Source organism: Brugia malayi (genome assembly GCF_000002995.4).
Source record: "Brugia malayi strain FR3 genome assembly, contig: Bm_v4_Chr3_scaffold_001, whole genome shotgun sequence".
NCBI classification, from domain to species: domain Eukaryota; kingdom Metazoa; phylum Nematoda; class Chromadorea; order Rhabditida; family Onchocercidae; genus Brugia; species Brugia malayi.
Window position 1 is genome coordinate 6,151,320 of NW_025062477.1, and position 25,516 is coordinate 6,176,835.

The 25,516-nt window shown below is 31.9% G+C and overlaps 1 protein-coding gene across 1 annotated transcript; it reads right to left on the minus strand.

The window, feature by feature from the left end:
* Window positions 1–228: 228 nt before the first annotated feature.
* On the minus strand, window positions 229–25,188 carry Bm6626 (Uncharacterized protein; the record flags this gene model as incomplete). Its single annotated transcript, XM_001899777.2, has 69 exons — window positions 229–363; window positions 810–953; window positions 1,103–1,213; window positions 1,284–1,362; window positions 1,502–1,647; window positions 1,752–1,932; window positions 2,069–2,343; window positions 2,551–2,673; window positions 2,817–2,966; window positions 3,093–3,266; window positions 3,457–3,616; window positions 3,831–4,036; window positions 4,125–4,226; window positions 4,488–4,658; window positions 4,990–5,127; window positions 5,327–5,468; window positions 5,591–5,695; window positions 5,824–5,978; window positions 6,070–6,282; window positions 6,488–6,676; window positions 6,851–7,057; window positions 7,258–7,443; window positions 7,718–7,936; window positions 8,176–8,295; window positions 8,424–8,525; window positions 8,907–9,026; window positions 9,211–9,345; window positions 9,807–9,982; window positions 10,146–10,384; window positions 10,489–10,643; window positions 10,797–10,959; window positions 11,037–11,203; window positions 11,314–11,449; window positions 11,521–11,793; window positions 12,023–12,174; window positions 12,794–12,883; window positions 13,163–13,308; window positions 13,588–13,750; window positions 14,092–14,334; window positions 14,480–14,648; window positions 14,792–14,942; window positions 15,164–15,344; window positions 15,502–15,704; window positions 15,988–16,153; window positions 16,643–16,801; window positions 16,978–17,187; window positions 17,259–17,325; window positions 17,403–17,513; window positions 17,628–17,705; window positions 17,929–18,107; window positions 18,484–18,642; window positions 18,811–18,916; window positions 19,095–19,174; window positions 19,492–19,701; window positions 19,782–19,855; window positions 20,045–20,216; window positions 20,392–20,484; window positions 20,694–20,861; window positions 21,052–21,316; window positions 21,409–21,548; window positions 21,727–21,966; window positions 22,072–22,222; window positions 22,403–22,571; window positions 22,876–23,103; window positions 23,462–23,608; window positions 23,806–23,963; window positions 24,052–24,196; window positions 24,766–24,928; window positions 25,072–25,188. 69 exons carry the CDS (start codon window positions 25,186–25,188, stop codon window positions 229–231), a joined length of 10,950 nt encoding a protein of 3,649 aa, XP_001899812.2.
* Between the last annotated feature and the right edge of the window lie 328 nt (window positions 25,189–25,516).

Genomic DNA, 25,516 nt, shown 5'->3' on the forward strand with positions numbered 1-25,516 from the left:
AATTAAACACTCAAATTAATTAATACAACAATTAAGTCAGCAACCCAAGAGAAAATACTGATACAGATTCCATAAAATGCATCTCAAAATGATTAATTTTAAGAATTAAACAAACTGATGCAAGAAAATGACACAAGAAAAAACATGAAATTAGGATCGAAGTTATGCAAATATATAGAAAAAGAGATAAGTAAACAATTTACAATATCGCTTTTAAAGAATAAGTCGTTAAAAAGATGTTCTTTTAGATGACTTGCTAGCAATCAGTAGAACAAATAATTCAATTTGCGCTAAAAAAGCATCACATGGATCGAGAAGTCCACGCTGTAATGCTTTCGGTATTGTTGTTCGATGGTCAAATATCTGAAGGCGTCAAATTTTAAATGCATAAATTTTCATTAAATAAATTTGGGAATTCATTGCATGTGAGATGATTTTATTTCTATATTCAAGTTCTTTCAGTCAAAATAAGCTTTGCTGTGTTTCTTTGAGGGAAGCTCTAAGTTTTCTCAGCGGTCGGACTCCACTAACACATTGTAACATAGACGATTTTTATCCTTGATCGTCCCTTTAAGTCTCTCTACGTATCATTTATCACTTAACTACAGTTAATACTTATTTTTTGAAAAATCCAATAATTAATGGGAAAGAAGACATTTGCTTTGGGGCTAATCTTATAAATCCGTCACAAGATAGTGCACGTTTCGTTGTTTTAATGACTAAATTTTTTAGTATGCGTTAAGTTTAGCATTTCTTAATTCAAAGAAAAAATCTCACTGTATTTGTTAAACACACATAACACAAATTACCTGCAGTTTACGTAAGATTTCATCAATAACAGGAGGATTCCATTTAAAGCGATCAATGAAACAAATTTTTGGATCCACCACCCACCGTTCACAGATGAATCGACGAAAATCACGATTTACATCGACTGCTTTTTCCTCCTCTGTCTTAAAACGCAGCAAGCGTCATCATATAGATAAACATAACAAAGTCAAGAATATCTAAACTTATACAACTGAATAAACTGATAGAATAAGTCAAAACAACGCACATAATCATCTGAACTATGAAAGGATTACTTTTATTATAGAATTACCTTTATTTTCATATATGTATTGATCAATTCGGGCAAAAAACTGACTTGTGCGCTAAAATCCGTCTGAACGTTCACTGAATCATGGAATTCACAAATGAAAGAACTGTGTACCTGTGAAGAATTCACAAATATATGCCAAAGATTAGTTTTTATAATTAAATATATGTATATAATGAGAAACCTCAGGTACAAGAAACTCTTCATCAGCTTCTATCCCTTGTTTCTGTAACGTGGATAGAACAGCATCCAGTGCAGGAAATCTGCAAGTTTTGACAAATAAATCATTTCCATCACTTTCAGGAAAGAAAAATATAGAGTATTCATTCACAGTCAAACGAAATGCAATGTGTATAAATTAATAGATACAGAATACAAATGATATTAAATGTTCCAGCTTACTGAAATAACTGAAGCACAGAATGATGCGCAGCTGGCTGATTCAAATTAGAAGGGATGTATTTAAGTCGTATAAGTACATCACCAATAACATGATGAAGACATGCCAGCACTGAGCTCATTTGTCGCACCATACTTCCCCTGCTCTGCTGTAATGAATTTACAAATTTCGTTAATAACTGTTTTATTGATAGAGTGCATCAAAGTAAGTTTTAGGATCATATTATTTTCTGGAAAAAGCAATCAAATTAACCTGAACACGACATACAACAGCCATACATTCGGTATCGCCATGCTGATATGCCATATCACCTAGCCTGATGTTAAGCCGTTGAGCAACTGACACACCAACATCCCGATTATCGCTAACAAAGATGTATCGTGCTTCTGGTTCAAATATGATTGTTGGTTGTCGCATATGGAACAGCGCCCAGCTACAAAGTTGATTGAACTGTACCACAATGGACAAGAATGAAACCACAAAAATGGATAGAACACCCAATCAAATAATTAAGCTCTTTTAATTTTAAAAATTTATGAACTGTTGAATATCCCGGCAGTAATATTTACCTAGTTGCATTCATTTCCCCATGCATGCAAGCTAAAGATAAATTTTGTCCAGACAGTTCCAGCACACCACCCACAATGGTCATCCCATCAGAACTCTTCGGCATTGGTAAAAGTTTTTGACGTGATTGAATATGTGTTAACAGATCGAGCACTGGTTGCCAATGATGATATTTGGTGAAATTTACAAAATTTTTGTCGTCGACTTTCGGAGAAGCTTCATTCACCGCCACAGCACTTCTGATACCCCATACCATTCGACTATTTGTTAGCTGCTCCTACACTGATATATGTCTTTATTGAATGACGTAGGCAATTGTTTTCAAAGCTAATCCCATCAAAACATTAGATTTATTTCACTTATAACTTATATATAATTTATTCACCAAGTAATTAAATTATCATACCATCCCTAATTTTTTTCGAAAAATATATAATAAAGAAAAGGACATTTCAAATATGAAATAGAAAGAAATTTTTTAAACCTGGAAGAATGACTGCAATTTTTGAGCGATTTTTATGAGATCATCCACGGTCACTTTTGTTATAATCAGTTGTAAATCTGACCAGGAACAAGTAATGTTGACAGCTACGGATGCTTTTACAACCTTAAATATTTTCCATGTGATATTGTTTTTTGAATGATATTTTGCCATTTAACCAAGATTCAAGGTCCAAACGGAATTTTGCTAAAGCATGAATTTAACTTAAAGTAACTATGAAAAAAAAAAAAAAAAAAAAACCAACGTACTTCGCCTGCATCGTCAAAAAGGGATATCCACTCATCTAAAAACGTGACTGATGGTTTTTCGCACTTTGCAATGAATATTGGTCGACTCATCCACTCAATTCGACTTTGAACTTCCTTCAACTCCAACTTCGCACAATTTCGAGGAGGTTTCTATAAAAAAAAAGACTCAGTAATAAAGTGGCATATTTATAGAACATTATAGCAGATATGAATACTTTTTTTTAATATAGATAAAAGAAAAAGAGACAACTACTAAAATGCAGGCGTGATGAATACGGCAAACCAAAGAGAACTTCCATGGAAACTTGCCAAAGCAGCTGTTTGATTTTTGCATGCAATGTGTAAAGATGTGATAGCAATTTCGCCTGATATTGCACCACCGTAAGCTGATAATACAGCTGATTCTAAACCAAAGTTGATTGAAATTGCTCTACTTTGTTTTGAATTAAGCTGAAAAAGAAAATTTTTGAAAATAAAGAAAAATTAATTTGGTGATCAGATATACATACGTTGCTTAATCACTGGTCAAACGACCAATGCAATACTTGTCCAATAAATAATTGCCAGGTAATTTATTTGATAGCAAACTAATATGTTTTTAATCTTAACAATTAGGAAATGACTGAAATTAATACATTACTTGACAGTAGCCACGCAAAACACCTTCACGTAAAATCAACTTCGTATTTCCCATTGTATTAGCCATTTGCGCACTGATATTGAGTTCCTTCCATTCCACACCACATATTACAGCAGCACTCCATTCCTTTTTCTTAAAGATGTCTTGTTCTGACGAAACCCTACAATCACTAAGTAATGACATAATAAAAGTTTTCGTGAATACAAAAAAACGAGACGAAAAAGATAAAGGTGAAAACGCTTCAAAAACACTATCACTTCAGAACTTAATTCATGAAAATTTGAGAAAGTGATCTAACCTTTAAAATGGTTAGAACAAATTCAATTAAATTTAAATCATTGAATAATTCAATCCCAACAACAGAAGAAGCTAACTTATTAGAAAGTGGTCTGGATGATGCGTGACTCATTACAAAAGAAGTTTCAGTATTATAAGTTGGAGTTTTGACGGAATGGTCTCCAATGAACAATCTGCGTACAATAGTGTGCCGGTACCACGGTTTCGGAAAGGAAATTAGTTCCGCAAGGCGACGCATATCATAATTGAAATTAGCTGATCCAATATTTGCAGTTAATACGAACTGTAAAAGCAAGCAATTTTGGTCTTTCTCCATTACTTCTATAATAATTTCTTATCTGAAAAAGTCTCCTCGTAATCATTAAGGTTACCTGAACTTTGTTGTCTGATTCCAAACGACTGTTTTTACTTCTCGAAGCTAGAATCAAAAGATGATCAAGTGTAAGCAAAAGAGCATCTTGAGCTGTAGAACGCTAAAATTTTGCTCAACGTTAACATATTTAGAGATAGCATTGGGTAAATGAAATTAAAAAGTGTTGGTAATGCAATCAAAATTTATTATAAATTCACATTAACTTGAACTTAAATATAATAAATGAACGATTACCAACTTAAACTCATTTACCGAAATACGAAAGTAACCTGACGAACTGAAAGTTGGTCAGAAATCCATAAAACATATTTCAATAAAACCTCACTTAGTTTATAATGGTATCATCATTCTAGAAGTATACCTGATGTGGACTATAGATATTCAACGAGAAAGCACTTAATGTTGCAGCAACGTGTATTCCACCTCCAGCCGTATCAGTGACACTACCAGTTGCCCCGTCGCAGTGCGGCCTTGTTGATGCCATTAGTGTAAGTGATGGAAGCTTTAGCAAACAATCAGCTGCAGCTGTACGCTTAAATGAATTAAACAGACAGCTTTGAAAACTTCACAATAAATTGTTCTTTGCATATTTTATTAGCTAATTCGTTGATCTCGATTATTTCACTTACACATTACCATATATTTATTGTTCCAATTTATTTATGACTCAAACAAACTGCAAAACTAGTATTATAAATTAATTTCAGTCAAATGAATTCAATGAAAATCAGTTCCGAACAAGTAAATCCAAAAAAATAACTTTACGAAGAATATTTACTGCAAGACTGCAAGTCTGCAGTATTATACTATTTTTCGAAATTTCTCAACAAGAGAAAAAATATCGTAAAGATAATAGGAATTACCTGTTGTTGACCTTCAAATCGAATTGCAGAAGACTGTACTGTTAAATGGAATAAAACATCAAGGGGAATTACAGAGGTGTCCATTTCAACAATCGATACATCATAATCAGTCATTTCATTCTGATCCAAGTTTGAAAGCTAAATTCTTGGATAATTGCTAGAAGTATAACTGTGGGTTTAAAACAGCTGAAACTTAAAACTGAGTAATAAATTTTGGTTAAAAGAAATAATATTGGAAATATAAAGGAGTAAAATAGCACACGAATTTTAAGCAGAAAAAACTCCACCTCGGAAGGAATTTAAAAAAGAAATCAATATTGCTTTAACAATAACTTACATTTAACGATGAATTTATATTATTTTCAGGAATTGTCGCAAACATTTGCTCAAGAAAATCGGCAAGATGTGGTGTTATTAGTGACTCTTGTGGCATGCTTGCCAATTCGACTGCAAGATAAAAGGCTGGCCGACGCCACTGGCTGAAAAAATTTTTAGATTGAACTACTTAGCCTCTACTCGTACTCGTACAATTCCTCATTAACTTTCCAGTTTTATGTTTCATGATGTATGAAATTTCTTTAAAAATGATAGTAGAGTTTACCTGGATCGTCCATATTTATGCAAAAACGTAGCTTGGACATGACGTGGTATTTGTTTGTGTATTTGACCTGTGTCAAGTGAAGTATAATAAGCTCGGATGTCAACACTGAAAAAGAAGTAAAGAACAAGGTAATAATGTCAAATATCAAATTGCAATTTCAAAGTATTATTTAAATAAACATTTAGCAATTACTGCTTTCCATTACGCAGAAGATTCATTCATTGTAACTAAACCTTGGAATTGCAAGTTTTGTGACTGCTACATATTCACTTGTTTGTGCCATTTTTGACTTCAAATCTCGTACAGACGGTCGTTTCGATGGCAGACCTGTATTCTCTTCTAATTTACCAAATGCCCGCAAAGTGCATGAACCAGATTCGATACCTACCTGAAATTATCTTCAATGATGCGGTACAATTCGAATTCGAAAATATCTCAAATTTCACTTCCAGGACTTAAAGTTTCTGGATAAAACATACCTGTACATCGATATTCATGTCAACTGTACTTGACATAACATTACTCTCTGATGAACGTCCGCTTGAAGACCCTCTTTCCGAACATTTAGGTAATCCACTGAGTTGCAAACCCAACACATTTTTTCTTGGAGTATCAGTGATCTGTGATGGATCGTCCGATTGTTCAGATGATAATAAATTTACCACTTGCCTTGCTTCATAATTTCCGACAGACTATAAAATTTTTTTTAATTAATAATAGGAAAAAACAATTCCTTTAAACAACAGTTTTCGGCCTCAAAATATTTGAATGATTGTAAAAAGTTTAACTGATCAACACGTTTTTATTTCAGAGCTGTAATGTACAAAATAATACAAGCAAAAGATGTGGTTTCGCAACTAAAAATTTTATTTATAATGAAATACTCTCGAAAATAACCTTCTTCGGCTCCATTAACTTTTTTCTTTGGCGACTGGCATTGCGTTTCAGCTTTTCAATTATTGATTTCCGAAACTGCCTAAACCGAGCCGACTCCAGTTTACGCAACGTTCGTCTCTCCTTTTCGATAGCCGGCTCCGATGCACCACATTGCATCAAGTCGGTAACCAAAACCGACTGTTCGTGCATCTATAAATCCAGCAAAAAAAAGTAGAAAAATTTTAGAGAAACGAAAGAATTGTGAAAAACAACTTCCAATATTGTAATTTTTACCTTTTTTGACACACTTTTTCCATTTGAAATTGAGATATTATGTTGTTTCAATGTTACTAACTTTAAAAGCATAAATGCTGCAGGACTAACTTTTCGCTCCAGCCACTGAATTCGTTCTTCAGGTTGCGCAAGACTGCCGAGTTCACCTGTAGCATCAATTTCAGCATCTTGTTCATCTTCATTACCATAGATAACTGATGATGACTCATTTGCCAATTCTTCCCAGTCTTCTTCACTAATATCGGATGTAAGCGATGAGAAAGTACTAATTAGAAGTGACGCATGCTTACCGATGCGCTAAAAGGCTATTTAATCACAAATATTCTATACATTTGTTAAACACAAAAACACAAAAAATTTACAAGTATTTTAAAGTTTTGATTTTGCATTCACATTAGAAAAAATCTTTTAAAAAACTTGAAAGGAAATGTAACAAAACGACATTGGTAGATCTAATTTGAAAAAAAAAAAAAAATTAAAGTTAATAGATAGCTTACTTGATCTAGATCGATCATCATTCCACACATTTGCCATTTTATTGATAAAGTCCATTTAGCATTCTCGGATGAGTCAGAAGCAGCCGTTGCACGTGAAACAAGTTGATAAGTACCTTGAGGAAAATAGAAGTAATTTGAGCGCGATGGATCACCAGGTTCCTCCTCAATCCAAGTATCATTCAGGGCCTATGAAAACTGATTATTTTACACTGCAGCATAATTCTTCCACAGTGGATATTGATTGGCACAATTTCTCGTACATATAAACATTACGAAGAAATTTTTATGATGGAATATTTAGAAATATTTCGATTACTCTCTTTAAAATTTACAAATTATTGTAAAAGTTTGCAATTAAAATTAAATTGACCAAAAAATTTCGTCTTATAAGAATAACGTGACTAAAATGAATATGGATTCATATAAATTAAATATTTACTAAGTAGCATTTGACAATCACCTGATCATCGAAATTGTCGATAAATTTGACTTTAAATTTATGAAACTTTGCTTGACATGCCAATTCTTTCTTCACGCAAACACTAATATCCGTACTTTGCAACGAAATAAGCAGCGCGGAGAGGTTTTCACTCAGGTCTGCACTATATAAGGGCATACAAACGTAAATACCATTGGTTACTTTCAACGACAAACTGACATTCACTCCTGTTTCTGCATTCTGCAAAGTAATTTCGAAGATATTTCGTATGGGATTTTGCATAATTTATTCCAAAATTATTTGAACTTATTTCGCTTATGTCATTCGATTAACAACTAAGAAATTTCTATAAAATAATTAACCTTCATTATAAAACAAATCATCAGTGAGCATACAAATAGGATATACCAAAATACAAGCATTATTTTTCAATGCCAAATTCCAAAATTTACTCGCTTCTCCTAAAAAAAAGAACTTACTAGAGGTGTTGAAACATGAGTTGTCGCAAGAGATGAACGCCGCGTTGATTTTAACATTTTCTTTCGTTCTTCATGCCAAAAGTCGTAAGTATTTTTGTAATTTAACCATAACAAGATTGCCTAGAAGAGAATGAAATATGCCAACTTAAACTAACAAAGCATACAAAAATTCTATGCAAAGGTAAGTTATATCCAGATGTAAAAAAGCTCGTTAACAAAGAATGGTAACTATTGATAAAATAACTTACTTTATCAATTGCGGATGATTTAATGAGAAGAATAGGACGATTTACCGTAACAACATAACTATATGAAGACGGTACACTGCTGCGTTTATTTTGTAGAGTTATCTAAATTTTAGCAAAAGTAACTGTCCATATTTAATTGCAACCTCATCAAAACCTTGATTCATAAAGACATGTTCATTTATTCTTCTTTAATTTGAAAGGCATAAAAAGTGTTTTCAAAATTTTGATTTAGTTATATCTTAAATAATTCTTTAAAAGAAAAGAAAGGCGAAATCAACGCTAAATCCATTTGTTTAAAACCAACTAATTTTAATTTGATAAGCTACAGATATTTTTAACTTGCTTACAATTCCTATGAATGATACTGCCAAGCTGGAACGTATCCTAACATTATTATTCATTCTATTAGCGTAGTAAGGTATTTAGTTGGCAGAAAAATTTTATGTTTTGAGGTTTGAAATCTGACACAAAAAGAAATTTCACCTGTGTCATAAATGTTGCAAATTCTTGTAGTTCAGTTTCAATTTCTTCAAACATAGCAGTTTTAACCAAAAGACCAAGTTTAGCACTCACACCAATTACCGCTTTCCCATATAATCTTTTCTGAACATTTATTCACAGTGACTTTGACTTTTCTGATTTTTTAGCAATCGAAAAAAAAAAAAAGAAAGAGGCAATTTCTTTGTTACCGCTAAAAAGAAGTAAATTCTCTTTGTTATCTTCTAAATATTTGCCAAACTACTCACTTCAAATATTTTGAAGTTCTAAAACGATACATGAAATTTACCGTTTCTGACCGTACTCCTTTTTGCATCCAACGATTCGTTAAGGTAGCTGTGATATTATCGAACGTTAATCGAACTGCAATTGAAGTCGGTGTACTGGCAGTGAGCTGAAGCCAAGGGGCTGTCTCTCCACGTAGCTAAAGTTATATATATATATATATATATAATAGTTTTGCTTAACTATCAAAAAAGCTAAAGTGCCTCATTCCGAATCTTGACATTTGTTCCTGACAAATTTGAGCAGGTAAATCATCATAGCATGAGAGAGCAATACGAAAGCAAGGAGTGCTATTTCTGCTATTTGTTACAGAACTTATGGAGTAGGAAAGTGACTAGAACTAAACGATTTTCCAAATTAAATGAAAAGTTTAGAAATTGAAAAATTGCTATGAAGATAAAGAAACTCTAATACTGTTTCCACGCTCATTATTAGAGGTTTTCAAAACGACAAAATGATTAATAACCATGTTTCCACAAATTAATTACTTAATAATTTAATCCGTATTAGAGTAAATAAATGTTGCTTTAAGAAGAAACATATGGTATTATCAAACATCAGATAAACAATAAATACGCGAAAACAGTAACCGAAACTTACGGTAATAGTGAACAGGAATGGATCTTGCGAAGGAAGCTGTTCGGAAGGTGCTGGTGGACGAATAGTTCGGTCGTCAATAATTCTGTCAATCAGCGATACCAGTTCAGTACGGAAACACTGTTCCGCAAAAAGAATTTGATTAAGTAAATCTGTGGTGAATACATGCTCTAATTTACCTGAAATTTGGAGATAGAAATAGAATTTAATACATTTTCAACAATAGAATACATTCATTATGACCTAAACAAAAAGAAAGATAAATAAAATTTTAATTATGCACACTACTTTGTTTAACATTTCGGCAAGATATTTTGATTAAATTTAAGTACTGAGTATTACCGACTGTCAAGACTACATCGATGTATCCACCTTCCCTGAAAAGTAAATTTTCGTCCCCCATTTCATCCATAGGCTCAATTTTCTCCGGCATGCGATATGCACCCTCAGCAGAAATGTGAGGAAGTACTAGCGTAAAGGTATCCGAATTCAAAGATGTTCGTTTTTCATCATTGGGTGCAATAACAGTGAAATGAACAACGTGGCTTTTAATTCGGCCGATAAATTTTGATGCTGATCCTCTGAAATTCATTTAAAATGAAAAAAAAAAATTTGGTTGCCGCATTAGATCTCAATTTTAAGGTTTCTAAACTTTGCATAAATCCACTACTAAAAGAAAACGAACGTATTCCCAGAACTCTGTGCTTGATCAAGTCGATATTTCACTTTTAGTGAGGGCAGTAACTGAGCAGACAGTTCAATGCTGCTTATTAGAAGTTCGAAATTCAGAACCACTACATTTTGTCGCTGTTGCAAATGAGCTGAATATTCACCAACGGGCTGAAATAGTTTTTAATTTCAGAAAAGGAAAAAACTGAAAAAAGAGAAAGCAAAATCACATTTACCATATTTTAACCCACTATTTCATTTATGAATAATAGAGCGCAGCAAACAAACAAGTGAAATACAAGAATTGATGATACACAGGAATACCGTTGGAGCGTTATATTCTAGACGAGTTATCTGCTCGTTCAATTGTGAAACATTCCTGAGGACAACTTCATGAAGATTCTGAGCATAAATAGGTGTGTCACCTTCGACATCACCAATTAGTATTTTAATACGACTTCTCACCGATCCTTTAATATATTTCTCCCTGTAAGTTAAGCTTTTCAACTAACTTTCGAAATCTCAATCCTTTTAAGAATAGATAAAAACAATAAAATTAGAAACCTTTCAAATTTTAACGAACTCGTTTTGACCAAAAAGCTAACGATATGCTTGGCATCGTGACCCAACACAAATTCAGATAAAATGAGATTAGCACGTTGAATGGATGCGTTCAATTCATCCATTATCTTATTATCTATTATCTTATCTCGCCGATTCACATGTTCAACCTGAAATGTATTTAACTTTCCAATGATTCTGAAAACTTGCTTAAAACGGAAAATAGAACCTATGTTCTCAATATTTTCTATCAATTGTAATTTTCTATTCAGAAACGAACCCGTGCCCTTTTTAGTGTCGCTGAAATATATAAGTGAGTAAGCGTCATTTCAAGCACAGCAACTTTAATATCCATGTTGCCATCCACTTTCATTTCTAACACCTCCCCGCTGAACTGTACAGCACCAATCCGAGAACTGAAATTTCATATAAAGGAATCTAAAACAGAATTTAAATCGATATAAGTAGCATAACAGGAAACAAATACCCCAAATAATCTTGCAGTTTATCGATCACATTATGTAACCAATATGTTGAATCGGTAATGCCAAATTCAGAAGCTCCGAGATTTGAAAGGGATTTTGAAATACGCATTGTTTCATTCGGTCCTTCGCATGTTTCTGCCATCTTCAAATGTGCGAAAGCCGATGTGCAGGAGCGAATTACTCGTGAAAGGTCGTTAAAAAGACAGACAGCCACAAAAGGAAATACCATACGTATGTTTTGTAGAGAAGAATTATACGATAAAAATATGAAAATCCTGGAAATTTGGATTTTATTTTATTGAATTAACTAATTTTCTAGAGATCTGAAGTTAAAATCTATATTTAATGAAAATCATGAATCGAAATTCTTTTTGTTAATGAAAAATCTTGACAGTAGAACAGAAAGTTATTAAATGATCAAAAAAAAGAAGAAAATGAAAGGAGCTATTTTTTATATCTATACATGCAGATTCATTCTGGGAAATGAAAACTTTTTTCATATACCTTGTAAGACGAAGTTTAAATTCATCAAAACGCGGTTCTGTATGAATCTGCCCCATCATATCAAGTGAATCCAGGTGTAAGAGGTGGTGTCTTGTAGTAGATAAGTAGTTGACGCTTGATGCAGAAATCATTTTTGGTTCCAGTATGTCAACCTGAAACAGCATATAGCGCATTATCACTAAATGCTTCGATTCGATTTTCGACTTTCAGAATTAGATTCTCGATTCCTACAATTATATTCTGTAAAAATTTCAGCATAGAAAAATTTTTTTTTTTCAAATAAAAATTTAATATGAAATATGGCTCTTTAAAAAAGAGCATAAACCAATGCTTATAGCTTACTATCCGACAAAAGTCAAAAAATGCTCAAAGAACATCACTTTGATATATATATAATCTTTATAATTATATGTGCAACTATTTATAAACTATTTTTGATCAATTTTTCAAGATATTCCTTTGTACGTCATCTGTGTTGAGTTTAACATTAGCTAAACAAACAACGAAGTACCAATGTAACATTAAGATGAATTTAAAAAGAGTTTTATAATAAATTTGAAATCTTTTTCCACATTGCTTTTTCATGTAATGCGAAAAAATCAACCAAAGATAGAAGTGATAAAACACTTTAGTAAATAGAGTCTCAAGACATAATTAAAGAAAATTTCAAGTTTTTGTTATATGTTGTTATATATCAACTAATTTCAAAAGTGAAATTCCATGTCATACATATTATTATTTCAGATCATTTAAAAAATTTTTGAATTGTACCTTCACCGATATTAATTCAACCGAAAACTTAGCATCAATGTTAGCCATCGGTAACAGAATATTTGCTTTTGAAGATTCAAGTCCACGTGCCTGAAATAGATCAATTTAAAAAGTGTAAACAGATCAATCGTAATATTCCAAGTTGCTGAAGTAGAAATTGCTGCAGGCTTCATTTTTACAATGAAATAAAGTGGCAAAACCTATCTTAAAATGTTATTTTATTAATACAGTGGGAACTAGTAATAAAAGATAAAATAAATGCATCAGAATACATAACTTACAAAACTTTCGTTTTTCTATCTAAAATGATACTATTTCAGACTTGTCCCAAGCATTTCGACCGCTTTGGTTACAGATAATTTAACATACCTCATAAAAAGACCAAAAGAAAGCAGACAAAGCAATTTCCATGGCATTTATCGGTGTATCATCCAGTAGCTTTTTGGTAGTTCTATTTCGTGCCGCAGCTTCTTTCTGTTCACGATGCTTAGCCAAAACCCAGTGATATAAGTCCACTGAAACATATATTTTTTGATCTTCTCAATCCTTCAGATCCAGATGAATCAAATACAGCATAAATACAATCCCCAAATATCAGCATTAAGTTAATTTAATATTAATGCAGCTACTGAAAATGAGATGAATAAAACATATCCATAAAAGAATAAAAAAAATCAAAATAGAGTAATTCTACTTGTTTATGCGTATCCTATCGTGCTCGTTTATGTACAATAAAATGAGTAAGCTTTTCGATAAAACCTGATCACAAAAAATTATATCGAAAAATAACATACTTTGATGAGATTCGGCAGTTGAACGAGCGCTACTGTTACCACTGTTTTTATCAACAGTACTACCCAAATGGTTTGAATCAACAATTATACGAATTTCATGTGAACTTGTGGTATTTTTCAGATGATGTTTAAGATATCTGTGTGCCAATTCAACATTTGAGATCTGCAGTTAACAAAACCCGATAAAATCAGGACCAACATTAGTGATTAATTTTGTGCCGAATACATTCTAAAAATACCAATCACCAGACCTTCCATTAAGTCCAATTGTTAGGCTGTCTAGGTAAGACATTTAGTATCAGTTGACCAAAATTGCAGACGATCCCATTACGATATATACGAGAAAATAAAGATAAAGAAAGCAAATAATGGATGGCCAATGGAAAACATTCTAGTAATTATCTTCCTTCAGATTTTCCGACACTTGCTTTCCAACCATAACCAAATTACAACTTATATATAAATTACATAAAAACAGTTGACTCCATCTTCAGAAACCATCACCTTGACTTGTGAACAAAGAATAGTTTGCCAGTGACTGAGCAAAGCTACTAATGCTTGTTTTCGCCGTTTTTCGTTCAAATAATGTCGCATTTCCGAATAATCTACTTGTTGCCAACAATCGCTCAGATCTTCCTGGGCAACATAACGCAATAAAACTATCGCTAACAAACAACTGGGACATGAAGCTGCAGCCTTATTATACAGCTGCACATCCGAAAAACAACTTTTTTCGAATATAAACAGCTGAAACACAACTTCTAATAATTATTAGAAGTTAATTAGAAACTGCTAAACTATATATAATAAAGTAACTAAAAGATAAATTATGAATAACTGAACACACAACATACAAGATTCTCCTATTTTTTGCGACACAAAAATTGCGCACCTGACCATTATTGCAATCCATTACTTCCCATAGCAATCTTATTAGTGCAAAATCTATCCATTCATCCATAGCTGCCATATTTTTTGTTAAACTTCCGCTTAATCGATTAATAGCATATATCCAAGAAGTTACACAAGGTGCAAAGACATCAAAAAAAGGCCATTCCACGCTTTAAAACGATGAAAAATTAGCAATCGCAAAACGAAATGGCTTTTACAGATAAAACAATTTTTCTAAGAACCATCACCAAAATCTTTAAAGATTTGAGCTTCTTTTTTGAAAATGCATCTTCAACAAATGATATAATCAAACCTGGCTGTTTGTCCAATTGGTTTACATAAACCAACTGTTAATCCACATGGTCCGATCATCAAAGACAGTTGATCTTGTGCACCGAATGCGTGTAATTTACTGTTCACCCCACCGTTATTCACTTTTAATGTGAGATCAGGAAGTTCACTATCTGTAAGAAAAAAGTGTAAAAAAAAAGTGAAAAAATATTGATGAAATTTTTAAAAGTAGTAAGAAACGCTTGTGATGCTTTTAAAACATAATCTGATACATAAATAAATATAAAATAAAAACGATCGCCAACTTTACTGCTCAATTGACAATTAATAACAATAATACATTAGATTATATATTGGAATAAAAAAACATTATTAGGTTACATTTTCAACCAACCTATAACAACTCTTAGGTCATATCCACGAAAACGATTGTTTAAATTCAATTGATTCCAGTTTGTACAGTATTTAAGGGAAAAAGATTTATTGTACGCGAAATCTAATTTCCATGATTCAACCAACTGGAGAAACTGTGCATGACTTTTCAAGGTTAATTCCATTCTTGGGAAGGTTTTCTTCTGAAAAGAAATTTCACATAGAAAGTGCAGCTGTGAAAATTTACTAGCATTATCATTCAAGAAAATTTAATCTTATCATTCAAGTTAAGTGAAGCATTGCTACTAAAGATATAATGAAATTATGATTAAATTCTAAAAACTGAAGAAAAATACTTACTCTATGGGAATCATTGTTTGAAAGATACAAAACAGTCTTGTGAAAACGCAATAGAATAACACTGCTTCGAGCTAGACGAGATACAGAATCTTCAAGTGATGCCAAGTGAATAGTTTTTTCAATCATTCCGCATTGGAAGAAAATGATATTGATGTCGGGAAATGTAATACTGCCTTGCAAACGCGATTGACTTTTTCTGTTATCTATAAAAGTATTAACATGAACACAGCAAATTTAGTTCTGCAGTTTGCTAATTCATTTTAGAATAAAACAACGAAGATCTAAAATTACCTGACTCAATTGTAACCACAATCTTTAGTATTCGAGAACGTACATGGATAACTCTTTATCCAAATGTAATGTAATAGATGTCAAAGTTACACATATAGATGGAATACATATCTTAATGGTGTAAACAAACGGTAATATTAGATTTTGGATGTTGAAAATAATAGTGCAACAGATGATCAATAAAAAACAACGAACTTGATTCGCTAATTTGAGTATTTGTAAGAGGTTGAGAATGATGTCGGAAGGAACACAATGTGTAGAGATGTTGAATGATAAAAACAGGATTTATAAGAATGAATCCAGCAGATATTTGCTCCATAATACGTTGTGTTACCTCTAAAGCCAACGGTGTAATAAAGACCTGAAATTAATTGCTCTAAATAGTGCTCAATAAATAGTTTTAGTACCAACAATGTGTTAGGTAGCTGAATTTTGCCATTTCAGTACTGGAAGAGTTTCGTTTCAAGCTTTATGACATTTTCAGAATCATAGAATCATCATTAGCAGATCAAACTGATGATTTGACGATTGCAACTATATTAGCTAATAGGTTGCGCAATATCATCCTGAATGACTCAAAACTTCTGGAAATGTCTTTATTAAGAGCATATGTTGCACTTTGTTTCCACAACATTAAATGTTACAATTTTCGCTGAGATGTACAAGTAAATTTTTTTAAGCAAAACTAGAATCAAAGCTTCTATCTGTCGATTCACTGTTTTTAATGAACGATCACACTTGAACAAATGGATCACCAACCAACTGTCGTGAATTATGACAAATTATTAGGGCAGCATAATACCTCGACAAATGCTTTATATTGGTGGTGCAATATTTGATAATAGCTTACATGCAACTGATTTCCTAAAACGCCATTTATCTTCATCGTATGTAGGTCAGACATATTAGTATCGACAGGTAATTCAGTAGTAGTAACACTTCTTTTCTTAATTAACTTCTGCTTCTCTTCTTGTTTTGTTAATGTTAATTCGTTGATTCCAGATGTTATCTTAAAAACTCTTAACTCGAGAAAATTCTGTGTAAAGAAGTTAGAATGAGCAATAATTTCCCAAAGAAAACAAATTAATCGTATAAAAAATACAAATGTGTAACTAACTGACTAAAGAGACAAAAATTCAATGAAAACTTTAATTTATTAGTGACGGAGAAATCCAAAAATTTCACCTTTCGGAAAAAGCTAGACTTGAACGATTGCGAATCACTATCACTTGTCATTTCATTTTCGTAAACACTTAAAAATGAAGCGTAATTTTCATGAAGGATTGCAGATGAAAGTATTGGACCAACCATATGGTGATATACATTAACGTCGGCTGACGAAAATGCAGAATGGAAGGAATCGTTAGATGATACTTTTCTTTCACATACAGTTTCCTATAAATAAAGTTTTTTGAAATCAGATATTAATTTTAATCTCATAACATTGAACATATATTAGCAATCACCTTTTTTCTATTTTCTTCGATAACAGCAAAGCTTTTATGCGCCACAAAATTTTTTTTGCTGATCATCCTGCAACACTACAAAATGATTGAAAGATCATCCACAAACAAACAAATAATTAAAATGTATAAAAGAAAAAAAATCACCATCTATCCTCATGAATAATACTTTGGCCAATAACAGGTTGCATGTTCTTCTCACTCCTAATACTGCTCCACAAAAACGGTTTGTTAAGTTCGCGCATCAGCGACAGCCCACTGAAAAGATATTATGTATCAACAGAAAGACTGAACTTTCTTCATAAATCAGATTAGAAATTCCAATTAACATAAGAATAAAAAGTAATGCAAATGATAAATGCAAGAACTTACATTCTATCAACAGAACCAAAAAACCAAGTATGACCAAAGCACGCGCAACTATTTGTATTATCCCACAGAAAATAAAGTCTACAAAAGAAGGAAGAAGCACATAGTTATTGTATATTGCTCTTGAATATCATTGAAATACCAATTCACTTCCCTCTTCGAATTTACTTCACTCTCTTTTACTATTGGAAATGTGAGATTTCATGAAATGAAATTAGCACAGAGATATGTACATGGGAAAGGGATTCGAGCAAAATGAAAATCATATTTGAATCTAAACAAATCATATAAACGTTAAATTAACCTTTTGGTGCGTTTGTCATGTTTATTAAGGAAATTTCTTCGCTCCGAGAATAGATGTGCTTCAGATATTCCGTAAGGCAAACATACATCGAAACTTATGTCATTCAATAAAAAAGAGCCACATTCAACCCATTTTTCTACATCTTTTGCCAAAACAAATGCAAACAGTTTCAATTGGATCTGGAAAATTGTCTTTCTTGAATTATCATTCAAGACATTCTTTTCACAATGGAAGTTATGGCAGCATTTGTTAAATTCATTTTCCATCCGTCGAAATGCTTCAAAAATAATTTAAATCAATGGCGTTCAAATCCTGAAATTAACTATTCATGATAAATCCGGCGGTATGACTATGAAAATATTAAACATATATTTTCAGTTTATCTGAAAAAAAAAATGATTCCACTTCTACCATTCGATCTCTCAACTAAATTAATTAATTTTAAATTGTACATAAATTAATTTCAAAAAGAAAGAAAAGCAACCTATCATTTCTCAACCTGGCGACTACAAAATTCCTGTAAGACATATCATTCTAAAATGACAAAAAGCTAACTGAAGGAAGTTTCAGGAGAATATTAGAGTAAAACGATGCATTGTGACAACTGCAATGAGCCAAACGAATTGGTGACAGTTCAAATTGAAGTGCACTTCGTTCTTCCATAACAGCTATTCTCACTTGTTCAATATTAATTCGCAGTGATTTATATTTTAACTGTAAATACTCTGAAGTAAAAAAAAAAAGTGGAACAAATAATTTATCATTTATATTCACAATTTCCACAGAATGGCATGTTCTTTTTGCATACAGATTTGGAAAGAAATGACTTCCTACTATCATCAATCATAAGAATGAAGAAAGTTCTGGAGTATAAAAACTAACTGTCTCTTCGGATTCACAATTTTGGACTGGTGCCTTTCGATGGACTAAATTTAATGCACCATATGGACAAGTGCGGGGGTCATTCATATGAATGCAAAAATCATATCTGAAGGAAACATAAATTAAATGATTTTTACCACGCTTATTTTTTGCATTCATATAACTAATGCAAAATAAATTCTTCAGCTTTGTAGTAAAAGAACTTTTTTTCCTACACGTATTCTCTCTAACGACTAATGCATTAAGTTTAGAATTAATTTTAAGCAATAATCTGAACGGCGAACTTCTCAGGTACTAATAATTTATCATCCGAGCAAACGGTCAATACCATTAACGATTCAATACACTGCGCAAGCACAGCAATCTGTAATAAAAAACTGGTTTAGATGAAATATTGAATATACCTAAGCTAGTGGATGAATTAAAAGAAGTTAAGAATCTGAAGTTAAGAAAAAGTTAAGTTAAGAAGCTTTTCAAAAAACTGAAAAGACCGTCCGGTATGCAATAACTGCCACTGTAAATACATCAAACTAAGTGATCAAAGAATTCGAGTCACTGAGATGTCAACAATAATTAAGTAAAAATCAATTCTGAAGTTTCTATTAATATTCATCTTCCAAATAGTAGATAAAAATATTCATGGTTTTTAGGAAAAAATTTCCGCACTTGACAAAATGAAACCTGGGAAGAATGAAGTTTACCAAACAACTGCTCAGCGTAAATCTCTACAAGCCAACCATATTCAAGAGTTGCAGCATCCCACGGAACATCTAGGTCCGAAAAAAGAGCTTGGCCACGAAATGAAAATGTTTCCAGTACGAATAAACCAACATCAGTACTAGGAAATCCGGAGGATGGTTTGAATTTTACCGAAGCTGTCCCCAAACCAACCTGAAAGTTGAAAATAAGACTTTCTTATGATCTCAAAGTTTAGGCTAATAATCCATCTTAAAAAATGGTTAACGTTTTACCTGAACCATCGCACCGTATGCATCCTTAACAATTTCCAAAACTATTTCATCAACCCGAACCTCTGGACAGCTACCTAAATTCAATCAATACAGTCTTTTCACCAGTGTTATTATCGATTAAATTTAATTAAGACTGTTATTATATAAGGTATAATGCAATATAACGTATGTATCCAAAAGCGAGCTTTTTCATAGGGAAGTGATCAGTGAAGAAATCAGCAAAGAAGACACTAAATGTTGAAATGCTATAAGTTATTACTCACTCATCGCTGAATTCATTTTTGAACTGTGAACCAAGCAAAATCCTTTAATTTTACCAACGCGTAAACAAAGACGCAGCAAAAGCGGTCGATATCGTTCACATTCACCGTAAATGACGTTGCCATAAAGTGGACTTGTTGGCGTATCAATATTAATTTTTCCAACATCAGTTAGCTATAAATTAATCGATTACAAACGAGAACGCATGTCCTGAGCAACAGAAAATTTTCATACAAGAGATTAGGAAATTGGACGAATTCAAATCTTTTTCTTCCGCATCAACTTTCTAGGATCTCCAAAGAATCACCGAACTGAAATGTGCAAAAATCACGCACAAAATAAGCTTCACCTGATCATATAATCCAAAATAATTATTTTTCAAATCGATAATGAAACGAATTAGTAGGCCTACTAGTATGATTTCTGAATCGCCTATATTGACCTGGAAATATGTCACAATCCTAATATATGCACTCGATTAAAAAGAAATTCAAGAAAACAGCGAGTTCAATAAACTTATCAGTAACCTATAGTCAATGAAAAAATGTCATACAGATTTATTGATAAAGATGTGACCCTACTGAAATTTCAATAATTCAAAAGTATGCTTCAAGAACCATTTCAACTGTTAATAGTTCAAGCATTAGGAACCTCAAGTGATAGCTGATCCGGAGGTAAATTAATTGGGGTTTCTTGATTTCTTGATGTTGATTTGATCGCATTCAAAGGAAGATCAGATGGTGGATCATAATATAATGGATGACTAGTATACTCAAATAAAAGTGTAACTGTTTCAGTTCTCCACAGTTCTACCCAGTCCTAAAAATGTTACAGTAACAAATAAAGCTGAGATTATAATTATTCAAAAAAATAATTTTAATGTATTTGGCTTAATGTACTTACTGAAATTTAGTACTGAAAACCAATTAAATAAAGAGACATTACATAGAACTCCTCAATACAAACTGTAAGTATCGCTAAAGTAAAAAAGAACAAGCGAATAACTAACTTGTGCTAAATGTGACATAGCTGATAAATTTTCGATTGTTGGGGAAGTCACAGTAAAAGAAGCATATTTGAGTAGAGAATGAAGGACACTGTAGAGAGGACTTTTAGATGGTAACCATGTGCGTAATGCAATCATGCCTTGTGCTTTAATTTCATAAACAGTTGTTACTGTTTTAGGATAAAAATCGACAAACGGTAAGGCGAACGATATTGTCACATTTTCGCCCACAATAGCAGCTAAATGATTTTCCGCAGATACTGAAGAACTAAAATTGTAAAACACTTTTTTTCCGAAAAGCACCCAAAAAATAGGAAAAACACTTTTTTTCCGAAAAGCACCCAAAAAGTATTGATTTACCTGGCATCAATCCAGTTATGTTCATTCAACAGTAATGTAAGTTCAAAACTATCCATAACATTAATTTCGAATTCCCATGTGTATGGAACGAATTTAAACAAATCCATAAGTGAATTTGAAGTCCATTCATTGATCAAATCCTAGGAAAAAATAAGCAAATCTAACTGAACATCTGCTCCGCATAATAAATTCAGAAATAGAAACTTGGATCCTTAAAGTTTTTCTTGCAAAAATTAAAATGGAAAAAAGGAATTTCCAGAAAGTTTTAAAAATTCAAAAGTTACAAATTTCAGAAAATTCATTTTCAAGAAAATATACGGCAAAGAAGTGCTTATGATCCCACACGATCCAAGTGCTTGCTTTATTAATTTTAATAGCACATTTCCACATTTGATGTCCATTGAAAATGCGTGGATAATGCACATTAAGTGTTAAACGCAAGGTTTCACATTGGAAAAATTTTGGATATGCAAGAGAAGTGGACGATTCAACGAATAAAAGACAGCAACGAAGGACAGTCTCATAGCCTTTCTCTGTTGTCACCCAAGGCATTTTCAGCTGGAATGTGTAACAATGAGTTATTTTTAATTCTGTAACCAAATTTTTATATTTTAAAATACTGCAATTCATATGATTTGAAACTAAAATTATTAAAGCAATTACATCAACAGAAGAGCCTTGTTTAACACGTAAATGTAAAGCATTCAGTTCGTCCCCTCTCATAAACCATATATCAACTGCTGCATCATTCCACAATGAAATTCTCATATCATGTGATAACAGAATTCGTCGCTCGCCTTCTTTTGGCATTACTCTGAAATCTAGAACTCACTAGCAAAGTTATTATTCCAAGCAAAAAAAAAAAAAAAATATGCAAAATGGGTAAGAACCAGAAATTGTGAAGTAAAATTTTGTGTTCCAAAAATTATAAAGAGTATAAAGTAATAAAAATATTTACTGTGACAAGAAAAAAATAACATAACTATAAACATACATTACTTCCGAATTACGATATTCTGGTGGAAAGAAAAAATCGTAGAGCAGAGCACGTTGCGCATCAGCCCAAGGACCATATGAAAACACGGTGTTTTTATCGAATCGCCATACGGATTCCCAAATTGGAAGATCTTCAGTCATTGATTGTTGACCTTCTTTCACAACACCTTGAAATGCATTAGCTAGATAACACCATAAAAGTATCAAGAATAACGTAAAAGTGTTTAACAGATTTCAATTCATCAATTGTAATTTTGCTATCATTGAATTTCAAAGACGAATACTACGAGCCGCATTGCAAATTTTTATTACAGTTCTGTAATTTTAAAATCAACTTATCAAAGCGATATTTTTTCACTAGTTTATTTGCAAAGTTCAAAATGATAAATTTTGTTAAAACTGCGAATTTCACACTGTCATAGATTGGCTATAAAAGATATTAAAAAGTAAAGAGAATATGAAAAAATGTACCGAGAATAGATTGACTGTAGAAGAAATTAAGATGCGCCGTTTGAACAATTGCGAAGCCATCACCCATTGTTCTAGGTGGTGGATCACATCGACTATTAGAACTCGTCGATCTTTTTTCTAAGAATTGACTACATTGTACCAGTGTAACACGAACGTTTTCCATGCCACCAATTATGCTAAGTAACGCCACATCATCACCTCTGCCATACTCCTTCAGTGAAACTTCTGCTAAAGTAACTTTTACCGTTCAGAAATTTGAAAAAAAAAAAAGAAAAAAACCAAAGATACATTGGCTATTACAAGAAAATATAATCTTAAGTGAAGGACTGGAAAACTTGATTTCCTCCAGATATATTTAAGAGTACATTTTATACAATCTTTTTTGATTGAAAAGCATTTCTTCGTATCATTTGCTGCATATTTAATTACCACATTGACACAATATAAATTAAAGAATACTTTACTATTTCAACGAAGTTTGTGTTTGGAAGAACCATCGAAAAGTTGTGAAATTTCCGAAAAAGATGTTAAGCCCTATTTCAGTGTATATCATTGCCTTTTGTAAAAGTTTATTTAATTAACTTACACGTGTAGTTCTCAAAAGATAAGACAATCATTGACGGCAAAAGTGAATTTCCAGCAACCAAGCGTCCCGAACTGATATCTAATTTAATATAACCAATTAAAGACCAGAAATTATCATAGTATTTGTCCCATTCCAGTTCTTTTTCCGCTGAAATTGCAAAAATTCGAAAAATCAAATTAAAAGACAAAGCAATTTAAAACAATTTAATCAGTTCAAATCAAGAAAAAATTCCAATGATATGATCCGACATTCATAAGATACTTTCAGCATTCAACTTAAAATCATTTTTTCTGAAAACAAATGTACATCTCATGGATAATGTAAATAAAAATATATTTACTTACTGGTAAATCGTCGTACTTTGTTAACATCAATTTCATCTTTTAAAGGAATAAACAATTTTTCGAGGCCAAAATATCTAGCTAAAGATCGATAGTTTGATAAGCGATTATATATATGCAATTGCAAGCCATTTAACGATATATGCAATCTCGAAATATTACTGAAAATTTTTACATATTATTTATTCTTCGACCAAATGTAACATTTTTCGTTTAAATAAAAATTATAATTGAAAATTTTTATTAAACCTTTTATGTGCATAATCTGATGGAATGTAATTCCAATATGAAAAGATAATCCATCCATCATTGCAACAGAATAAGAAATTTTGACACATACATCGAAAATCGCGAAACATTATTTTACCAGAAAGGAAGCTTATAGAAAATGAGCCTGAAAAAAATGGATTTTCCAACAGATAGTAACATAGTAACAACCATCAACTTAAAAAAATAAAAAACATGTCTGCACAGCACTGAATCGGATAAAAAAAACAAAACAAAAAACAAAAAAACTTATTTAAAAAAAAGAAAATAAATAGGATCCTAATAAACATTTAAAAGACAACATATATTGAGCAACTTTAATTAAATGTAATGAAGAGAATTGTAATTTCAATAGATCGAAATTCAGAGAAACAGGAATGTATCTATTATTTCAGTAAAAGTTATGCAACTGTTACTTCACATATCTTTTCTTCAGTAAGACTGAGACATATTGAAATTTTTTTTTTTTTTGTAATACTGTAAATTTTTATACCACTAAGGAAAAATTAAGTAAATCAACTTGGTACACCACATATAAATCTCATTTGCCGAAGAACTTTTCAAATGTTTGCATCTATTTTTTTAAATCTTTTCCCAAAAACTAAGACAAAAATCAATAGCTCCAAAAAGAAATAGAATTTATTTGATTACAACAGCAAATTAAATTAAAGTGTAAAAAACTGATTTAAAATTCACCCATCGAAATTTGTACATCATATCCTTTCAGATGAGCAATTCGCGTAAGCACAAATGCAACGATTGGGCCAATAATTCGAGACATGTAATATGTTATGAAAACAATCCATACAATAAATAAAAGCAGGCTTCCTAGCATAACCCAGAAACTTGCTTTGTCTGGCTAAAAATTTACAATAAATGATATTAACAGCAAAAATCACCAAAGATGAAGTAGTGCCATCAACACTCGTGCTTGTAATCTGCCATTAGTTGGGACGTAATCCCTTCCTCCTAAATTAACCTCTTGTATTATTAGAACCGTACCTGAACAATTTCTCGATAATCCTTCCATTGTACATTGATGTCTCCTGGTAGCTTTATGGAACCATTTTTTTCCCAAAAAGAAAAACCCTTGCCGAGCAGTAAGCCAGTGTAATTCATGCTATCGTCGTCACAACGATTTTCCCATCCTTTGAAGTTCCATATGTTAGGTATGACCAATTTTTTAAAAAAATGTTACTTCAAAATCAAATTTTACTAAGCTTAAATAGTAAATTAAATAAAGAAGTGTAGAAACTGATGTAAAAATCACCTACCAATATTTGCTCATCATATTCTTTCAGAATAAAGTATTACTTGTATGGATGTAATGAAACAAAAAAATAAAAAAAGCAAAACAAAATTCAATTTTTATGTAACATAATTCCACATGGATTTGTAAAAAGGATTTGCAAAATTCGCATGTACTATTTACAGAATTCAATTTTCT